This window comes from Austrofundulus limnaeus, unplaced genomic scaffold (assembly GCF_001266775.1).
Source record: "Austrofundulus limnaeus strain Quisiro unplaced genomic scaffold, Austrofundulus_limnaeus-1.0 Scaffold2498, whole genome shotgun sequence".
Taxonomy (NCBI): domain Eukaryota; kingdom Metazoa; phylum Chordata; class Actinopteri; order Cyprinodontiformes; family Rivulidae; genus Austrofundulus; species Austrofundulus limnaeus.
Window position 1 is genome coordinate 4,375 of NW_013954900.1, and position 10,431 is coordinate 14,805.

A 10,431-nucleotide genomic window follows, 5' to 3' on the forward strand; every position below is an offset into this window, starting at 1 on the left:
ACAATACTTCATAACAATACTTCATAACAAACAGATAAAGTGCCCTGAGACAATAATTGCTATGATTTGGTGCTATATACATGAACTGAATTGAATTATAAAGAGGCACTACTATTCAGAGTCTGATCCTTGTAGCTTTCAGACATTTTGGAGCAAGACCAAGTGAGTGAAATATATTTTGTGTTCGTTTGACAAATGAGTACATAAATGTACATGCAGTGCTCTGAAACTATCACTAGATGGTGGCAGTGGTCTTTGCTGCCTGTCTAAGGCTGTAGGAGGTACTTAGTACTCAACTAGACAGTAATTTAACTTGTACACATTGCTGTAGTACAGTTCCTCAGTCCTGGTTCTCGAGGACCARCACACATCATAGTGGCCCTGGAGGACCAGGATTGAGGACTGCTGCTGTAGTAGTTCACTCAGACTGGAGAGTAAATCCCTGTTTATTCTACATCTTTACTTTGTTATGTTGTTGCACAGAAGAGTTCCTATTTGTWCTAAAATGATATTTATTTGGCTCCGACTCAGAATAGTTGACAAAAAATTATCCTGGATTTGCAGRCATGGTTGACTTATTGATAAATGAGCTGTTTGAGACTCTGACAAATGACAAATCTATAATTGGCAATATATGTATGGCAAAGAAGAGAAAATGCAAACAAAGATCTGCCTCCTCTGGAAGAAAAGGTCAGATTTAGAATAAAAAAGATTTGAATTTTGCTACTAGAGTAATTTTATATTATTGAAAAACCATGCTTCAAGTAAATGTTCCATATTTGTTCAGCTTTAGTTTACTTTTTACCTTCAAGTTAGTATTTCTTTTTATRCATGATCAAATCATTTGGCAGCGTAACTATGCTTTAAAGCCCCAAACTAATTCAATTTAAATTCAGTTTATTTATATAGCACTAAGTCACAACAACCAGGCACTGTACACAAAAAAAACAACATATCTAAAGAAGCCAGCAGACTGAAAACTGTGAAATAATCTGAGATTGCCACATTCATACATTTTAATGTAATTGTACCAAAATTAGTTGAGAGCTTTTAAAGGCAATAACATTGTTTTCCATATCATGTATGTTTTCATCTGATGATCAGTTCAAACACAGTGTGTATGTGTGTGTAAAGTGTGGGTGTAAAGTGTGTACTTCTAACTGCTCTCCAGGAAAGATGTGGCCAAAGGTCCTGCAGACGTGGTCGTGATGAGCGGAGAGTCCTCACTTCTCATCAGGACTCCAAGAGGAGACATGAGCCTGGCTTTACCAGCAGGAGTCACCTTTGAGCAGGACTCCTGCATCCACACACCTGGAGGAGAAGCCAGTGCAGAGGAACTGCACTTCAGGCTGCGCATCGCTGTTGGACCAAGCACACATGAAGGTAACCATCAGGACAACCACTGTAAGAAAATGCATCCAGACCTCTGCARAGGACTGAAGTCATCTGCCCAAAAGTGACTGTCTGTTTAAAATCACAATGTGAAATGTTGGGACACTGAGTATAATGCAAATCAAAAAGAATGTAATGATTTACATATTTCATAAACACATTTTATTGACAATTTTGGTCATTTTGAGTTTGATGGCAGCAGCACTTCTCAAAAAAGTAAGGATGGGCAACAAAAAGCTATAAATATAAAATGCGTAATTAGGTCAGGTCAGAAAGAAATCTGGTTATAAAAAGATCATTTTAGCAGTGTTTCCCCAGAAAACTGGCTAAGCCTGGTGTTAGGACCACTTGGTCAGCCCACTGGCCACCCATCGTGTTTTTGTTAAAAATGTTAAAAGTTGACAGGAAATTTGTAAATATGATGTAATGTAATTAAGTGTTTATTATAAGGCAATGGTGACAATATTTACACGTCAACTACAGGTCACCAAACTATTTGAGACTTAGAGCTACCTCAGGGGTACAGAGAAACATGAAAGGCTACTTGTTTGATACATTAACATAAATTTGCATGACTCAACTTTAATTATAGTATTAATAATAATAAATTTACAAATATGTGAATATTTGACCGACTTAAAACAGTAAAGACAACTCAGAATTATTATTATTAATAATAAGTATTTTGAACTCTGTGTGGCACCAAAGTGATCTGAGTCCAGAGTTCTCAGTTTGAAAACATTTTGCAGCTCTTCTGTATGAAGAGGGTGGTGCAAAGAGGTGCTAGGTGTGTMTGGGACAGATGAGAGAGGAGACAGTGAGCTTAGCTGCTGTGTTTTTCTGCTGGTTCAGCAATCCTTGTTACCTTCTTTGGATGGTTTGTTAAACTCTAAAGTGTTTAAAGATGACTATGACTGGCTTTTTGCATGCTGAGTCATGATAACTTTTAGCTTCTCTGCACAATGATGATTAAGGCTATTTCTAGCACATGCTTTGCAGGCGACATTGGTAATGTCCACTCTGAGTAAATGAGCAACACTTATCCTGGTGGGGAGGCATGTAAAGTCTGGCAGCCTACTAATACACTAGGGGAAACACGGATTTTAGACAAGCTGAATGTCTCAAAAATAAAGATGGACAGAGGCTCACCAGACTGGGAAAACTGCATCTAAAAGTAGTGAAACCCTTTCAGTGTAACGTTTTTCAGTGGAAAATTTGGAGACTTAGTTCATAAAATCTTTAAGATTTCAASAGTGTTTAAAGAACTGTTTTTTAGATGGAACTTTGAAACTCCTTAGGAAGACAACTAGTTCTTTGCACCAAAGAGGAGAGGGATAATCCAACCTGTCCTCAACACACAGCCTGTCTCTTGGATGGTATGTGTGAGGATGTGATCTTTGTCTTGTGTGCTGTCTCCCTCTTGTCCTCTCTTTGTGTCATAACTCTCTCCTCTTACCTCAGTCTGTTGACCTGTCAACCACACTCACCTGTCAGTCGTCTGTATCAATCATCCTCAGCTGTTGTCCATTATCTTCTCTCCCTCTGCTTGTATATACTGTATTCTATCTCATCTGTTCAGTACTTTGCTGGTTTGTTGTATGGCTATGTCCTTCTGTTTCATTCCCTTGAGTTCCTCCATGCTTCCTTGTGTTTTTTTTTACTGGCTGCCTCGCCAGCTCTTTATTTTTGTCAAATAGTTTTATTTATAACTGTTATCCTCCATCCAGGCATGGGTTCATTCTCCACTGTAAATGTAACAGTATGTGGGTGGTTTAGTCTCTATGGCATCAACAGCTTACACATCTGCAAAYGCTCTAGTAGTATAGAGGTAAAAATCTATTTTAGAACACATGCTTCCATTCAGACAATGGCTTTTTTCTCAGGGAAGGCCTTGATTATTTCAGCAAGACAATGCTAAACTGTATTTTGCATCCATTATAACAGCATYGCTTTATAGTAGTAGAGTGRTGAACTGACCTGACAGCAGTCCAAACCTCCCACCAATAATTAACCAATAATAACCTTGCACTGCTTCAGTTGGCTCAGAATGCTGCTGCTTGTTTGCTAACTGGAACACGTAAGAGGGAGCACATTACATCCATTTTGACTTCCCTCCACTGGCTGCATGTGCATTTTAATGTTTGTTTTAAGGTTCTTCTACCTCTCTGAGCTTGTCCACTCCATGTCCCTGCATGGTATCCCCAGTCAGCTGATCAGTTGTATCCTAAAGTACCAAGGACTAACCTAACCCTCAGAGGGGATTGAGCATTTTCAGTTGCTGCTCCAAAGCTCTGGAATGAGCTACCCCTACACGTCATTGCCTGTTTTTAAAACATATCTTAAAACTTATTTCTATTCACTGGCTTTTTACCCAGCTTGAGACCTTGGTCTGGTTTGGGTGTTTTTAACTTGTTTCTAATATATATTTTTTGGTGTTTTAATTGTTGATTTTTTTATTGGTTTTGGCCACCTATGTACTGTACATCACTTTATGTCAGTAGCTGCTGTTTTAAAGTGCTTTATAAAATAAATAAATAAAGCTGATTTGACATTTTGAAATCATTTGAAGTATTATATAGAGAGTCTTACATTGGACAAGAAGAGGACAACATTCTAGGGCTGGGCCATGTGGTTAAAAATGTATCACATTATAAGCGTTTTACATCAGTCGATATCAATTATTGATTAGTTTTTTGTTTGACCTACGTGAAGTAAGGACCAGGAGATAAAAGGCTGATTAGTAGATTAGGTGTTTCACAGAGATAAATGTGGACCTGGAATTGACGTTGTCTTTAAGTTGTCAAAAGCTTTTGACACTGGGCCATGCTGTKCTAAAGTATTGACTTTTTTGGTTGGAAATGTCAGGTAGTGCCTGGTTCACAAATTACAGGACTGTGTATTAATTGAGCGTACACAAGGGGGTGCCACAGGGTTGAATCTTGGGCCCCCTCTTGTTTATTATGTACATGAAGGGGGCAATATTATGTAAAGTCAACTCTTTTGAGCTTTATATCATGTTATAATGTTATTCTCTCATCAAAAACATGCCTAGAGTCTTGCTTTGACTCATTCATTAACAACTGAAGGCGATATACTTTATTATGGTGTAGAATTTAAATATATGCCTGAGAAACATATAATATTGCCCCTTTAATGAATTGGGACAAAACCTGTCAGATTCTATTATACATTTTTATTCTGATAATGTCTTCTTAAAAAGAGCAAATTAGACCCCAACGTTCTTTCAAACTCAAAGCTGCCTTTGGTTTCAAAAATTTTAGAGAATGTGGTTCATCTTCAGCTACAAGATCATTTAAAGCTGAATAGAGTTTAAGAGAAGTTTCAGTCTGGWTTTAGGTCACGTCACAGRACTAAAACAGCTCTTCTCAGTGTGTGTAATGACTTCCTTTTAACTGTTGTTTCTGGTGCTACTGCTCTTTTAATTCTTCTTGATGTCACTGCTGCCTTTGACACAGTAGACCATGAAGTTTTATTATCTCTTTTGGAATAGTCAGTTGGTGTGAAAGGCTCGACTCTTAAATGGTTTGAGTCTATTTGTCTYATAGGAGTTTTTCCTGWACAAATAGGAGAATTTTCTTCCTCAGAGTCTCCTCTTAAATGTGAGGTACCTCAAGGATTCATACTGAGCCCCAGACTGGATTATTGCAACTCCCTTTACAGTGAAATTGACCAGTCTGCTCCACTGTCTTCAGATGACCCAAAATTCTGCTGTTCATTTGTTAACGGGGACTTGATGATGTGACCACATTACCCTAGTTTTGCATTCTCTTCTTTGGCTGCCTGTTTCTTTTAGGATTGTTTTTAAAGTTTTARTCTGGTTTTTAAATGTTTAAATGGTCTGGCACCTGTTTACCTTTCTGAGCTCCTACTGAAGCATTTGGTGAGTTTCTCACCCACCTCCTCCTGTTTCACCTCTCCTCATGAGTTAATTGGCAGACAGCAGAGCACACCTGAGACTGATCTCACCTGACGACCTGACCTGCTACTTAAGGCTCCAGTCTTCAGCAGGTCAACGCTGAATCGTCACGTACTTTGGGTATTGTTGTCCTCAGCTCTCCATGTGCTACTCGCAAGTATTCTCCTCTTGTCCCTCATTACCTGCTCCTGGGCATAACATCTCCTGTGTCTCTGGCTTCCAGGTCTCACCCTGTGGAAACAACACAAAGAGTGTTCCTCTGGATCTCAAACAATTAAAGCTCGCTGCCTGTCTGCCTCAGCTTCAAAGAACTACCATTACTGGATTTAACCCTCTGGATTTATGTACCTCCTCCTGTGTACTACTCGCCTTCAAAACCCAGTAAGTCAAGATAWCTCTCCTCATACTAAATACCCAGCATCATCTCCTATCTGCTCCATACTCACCAGTATCTCTTCTCCAGATTCCCTGGGTCCCGGTCTCGGCTCTGACCTCCTGCACATTGTTTATATCACCTGTAAAAATAAAGCACTTATTATTTTACTACTAGCCTCCGTGGTTCTTCCTGGGTTTGCTCATTTTAGACTCAGCCTTAGTTCTCATTGTGTCAGAACGATTCAGCCAGAACTATGTCAGAGCAATCCCAGTGTAGAACAAATTCCACCCATGTCTGAATCACAACATGTTTTGTCCGACCACCAGATACTCCTCGAGAAACTCTTTGATCTTCAACAGACTACCAGTTCCCTACTGGATCACGTCACTCATCGGGTGGCCGCAATTGACAACAAATTGGGCACATTACTACCCGACGCTCCCGCTCTGCCGGCTCCTCCGCCACCCACCAAGACCCAACGTGAACCAGACCTAAGACCGGCAGAAATGTTTGAAGGTAACAGTGTTGATTGTGGTGGTTTTCTGCTCCAATGTGTTTGCCCGCTCACCGTCCTATTTCACCACCAACTCTTCTAAAATCACCTACATTGTCACAGCACTCAAGGGTAAAGCACTACGTTGGGCTTATGCTTTCCTAGCCTCTCACCCGCCAGAATATCTCACTGCTTCTGAGTTTATCCAGGAATTCCGGAGGGTGTTCGATAATCCCCACCAGCAGGTGGAAGCGGCTAAGCGACTCCTAACAATGAAGCAGGGGAGGAGTTCGGTGGCGGAACACTCAGTGGACTTCCGCATTCTCGCACAGGAATCAGGTTGGGATGAACCAGCACTTCGATCTGTTTTCTTTAATTCACTTACCGATAATATTAAAGACCAGCTTGCCACCAGAGACCAACCCTCATCCCTCGACGAGCTAATTTCATTAGCCATCCGTGTTGACAATCGCATCCGCGAACGCAAGAGGGAGAGAGACCACACCTCCCAGAACCCATTGGGGCTTCATGTCCGACTCCCTGAGTCCTCCGTTAAAGGAGAAGACAATCAATCTATGCATTCAGCCTCAGAACCCATGCAAATTGGCCGCACCCGATTAATCCCAGAGGAAAGGCGACGCAGAATCGCCGCTAAAGAATGCATTTATTGCGGCACAAAGGGACACTTTATTGCCAACTGACCGGAACTAAAAGAGAGGACTCGTCAGTAGATCGGGAGGTATTGACGAGTCACACTACCAACTCTCCCTTAAACAGACTCACACTACCCACTGTTATTTTGGCCGACTCCTTAAAATTCCCTATTGCTGCATTAGTAGATTCTGGCGCCAAACAGAACCTTATCTCCCGTGATCTGGTCCAGCAGCTCAACATCTCCATCATTCCTCTCTCTCAACCTCGACGCATCACTGGAATCACTGGGCTGACTCTCTCAGACATCACACATCAAACCACCAGTCTTCAGCTCGTCATATTAGGTAACCACCACGAGATGGCACAATTTTTCATTTTTGATTCTCCAGTACCTCAGGTTGTTCTCGGTTACCCTTGGCTGACTAAACATAATCCCCTCATTAACTGGCAGTCCAGGTCTATCATCAGCTGGAGTGATGATTGTTTACAAAACTGCCTTAAGTCCGCTGTGGCACCTACACCTCACCATAAGAAAGATGTTAAAAACATTGATCTTGATCTCTCGAAGGTCCCCACTTGTTATCATGACCTCGCAGCAGTTTTTGACAAAGATAGAGCTCTCTCACTCCCACCACATCGCCCATATGATATTGCTATAGATCTCCTTCAGGGGGCGCCGCTCCCTTCAAGTAAGCTTTTCAATCTATCTGGTCCAGAAAAGAAGCCATGAAAACTTATATTGATGAATCTCTGGCCTCAGGCATCATTCGCTCTTCCACCTCACCTTTAGGAGCAGGTTTCTTCTTTGTTGAAAAGAAAGACAAGAGTCTCCGCCCGTGCATTGATTATCGGGGATTAAATGAAATCACTATAAAAAATAAATACCCACTACCACTCATCAATTCTGTTCAGGAACAACTTCACTCGGCTACCGTTTTCTCAAAGTTGGATTTAAGAAACGCGTACCACTTGGTTCGGGTTAAAAAGGGCGACGAGTGGAAGACTGCCTTGAAGACCCCCCTGGGGCATTTCGAATACCTGGTCATGCCTTTTGGTTTGACCAATGCCCCCGCTGTCTTTCAGGCCCTCATTAATGATGTCTTAAGAGATTTTCTTAATAACTGTGTTTTTGTATATCTTGACGACATCTTAATCTACTCCAGATCCCTCAGTGAACACCAGAGACACGTAAGAGCAGTACTCCAGAGACTCTTTGAGAACAAACTCTTTGTCAAAGCAGAAAAATGTGAGTTTCACGTCTCTACAGTTTCCTTTTTGGGCTTTATTTTCAAACAGGGCAAGATGTGTACCGACCCAGAAAAGACCAGAGCTGTTTCTGAGTGGTCTACCCCTTCCAACAGGAAACAACTACAACGTTTTCTAGGCTTTGCTAATTTTTACAGGAGATTCATCCGGGATTACAGCAAAGTGGCAGCCCCTCTGACTCAACTCACCTACTCCCTCCGTGCCTTCAATTGGACCCCTGAGGCAGACAGAGCATTCAGTGAGCTTAAACACGGTTCTCTTCTGCACCCATTCTTCATCACCCAGACCCAAACTCACAGTTCATCGTGGAGGTGGACGCCTCGGATCTGGGCGTTGGAGCAGTTCTCTCTCAAAGGAACCCCATGGACAATAAGGTACACCCTTGTGCTTTTTTCTCACGCCGTCTCTCCCCAGCAGAACAAAACTATGATGTAGGAAACCGGGAACTCCTTGCCATCAAGCTGGCTTTAGAAGAATGGAGACACTGGCTCGAGGGCACTGAGACTCCCTTCATCATCTGGACTGACCACAAGAACCTTGCTTACATCCAGAACGCCAAGAGATTAAATCCCAGGCAGGCCAGATGGGCTTTATTTTTCACACGCTTTAACTTCACTATCACTTACAGACCTGGATCTAAGAATGTCAGACCTGATGCCCTCTCACGCCGATTCTCACCCTCAGATGACCCATCCTCTGGTTCTCCTGTTCTCCCTTCCTCCTGTTTTGTAGGTACACTCGTCTGGGACCTTGAAAAGGATCTCCAGGATGACCAGCAAGCTGATCCCGGCCCCAGTACTATGCCCCCTGGAAAGAAATATGTCCCTGCCACTATGGTTAAGACAGTATTGGATTGGGTCCACAACCACCGCTTTACCTGCCACCCTGGAGTCAGCCGCATGCTGTCGTTCATCAAGAGGTATTTTTGGTGGTCCACATTAAACAAAGACATTACCGAATTCGTGTCTGCCTGTACTGTCTGTGCCCAGAACAAGAATAATAACCAACCACCCTCAGGACTCCTAAAACCTCTACCCACCCCCAGCCGCCCCTGGTCCCACATTGCTGTGGATTTCGTTACTGGTCTTCCCCCTTCTGACAGCAACACTACCATCCTCACCATTGTGGCAGATTCTCCAAGGCAGCCCATTTCATCCCCCTGGCGAAACTCCCAACTTCCTCCGAGACTGCCCAACTCATGGTCCAACATGTTTTCCGGCTGCATGGCATTCCCCAGGACATCGTCTCAGACAGAGGGCCGCAGTTTATATCTCAGGTCTGGAAGGCTTTCTGTGCGGCCCTAGGAGCTAAGGCCAGCCTCACCTCTGGGTACCACCCGCAGTCCAACGGTCAGGCAGAGAGGTGCAACCAGGAGCTCGAGACAGCCTTAAGGTGCATCATTAACAATAACCCATCATCATGGTCCACTTTTCTCCCATGGGTAGAATACGCTCATAACTGCCACACCTCCTCATCCACTGGTCTTTCTCCCTTCGAAGCTTCTCTTGGTTACTCACCCCCCTTGTTTCCTGATCTCGAGACTGAAATCCTGGTACCCTCCGTTCAACATCACCTGCATCGTTGCCGTAAGTATTGGACTCAGACCCGGGCAGCTCTCCAACGGTCCGCCCAACAGAATCGTCGCTTCGCCGACCGTCATCGCACCCCAGCTCCATCCTACAGCCCTGGTCAGATGGTTTGGCTCTCCACCAAGGACATTCACCTCCGTGATACCCCCAAGAAACTAGCTCCACGGTTCATTGGCCCATATCCCATCCTCCAAGTTATTAACCCCTCTGCCGTTCGCCTCAAGCCACCCCCCCCGGCTATGAGGATTCACCCTACTTTTCACGTGTCCCAGATCAAATCCATCACTTCTAACTCTTTTTCCCCTCCAGCCAGTTCTCCCCCGCCACCCCGCCTCATCGACAATCAACCCGCCTACACTGTAAGACGACTCCTCGATGTGAGGCGCAGGGGTCGTGGGTTCCAGTACCTCGTGGACTGGGAGGGTTATGGCCCTGAAGAGAGGTCATGGGTCCCCAGGTCCGCCATCTTGGACCCTTCTTTAATCTCTTCCTTTTACAGAGCTCACCCGGACAAGAGACCCAGATCGCCTGGAGGCGATTCCTGAGGAGGGGGTACTGAAGCATTTGGTGAGTTTCTCACCCACCTCCTCCTGTTTCACCTCTCCTCATGAGTTAATTGGCAGACAGCAGAGCACAACTGTGACTGATCTCACCTGACGACCTGACCTGCTACTTAAGGCTCCAGTCTTCAGCAGGTCAACGCTGAATCGTCACGTACTTTGGG

At 43.6% G+C, this 10,431-nt stretch overlaps 1 protein-coding gene across 1 annotated transcript in view; it reads left to right on the plus strand.

Annotated features, from left to right (window-relative positions):
* LOC106511085 (E3 ubiquitin-protein ligase E3D) overlaps nt 1-10,431 on the plus strand; it is a gene marked incomplete at its 3' end in the record, with an annotated part of 15,046 nt that overhangs the window by 2,007 nt on the left and 2,608 nt on the right. The window contains 1 exon segment of the mRNA XM_013999829.1: nt 1,172-1,383. Within this exon segment, the coding sequence (XP_013855283.1) occupies nt 1,172-1,383 (212 nt within the window).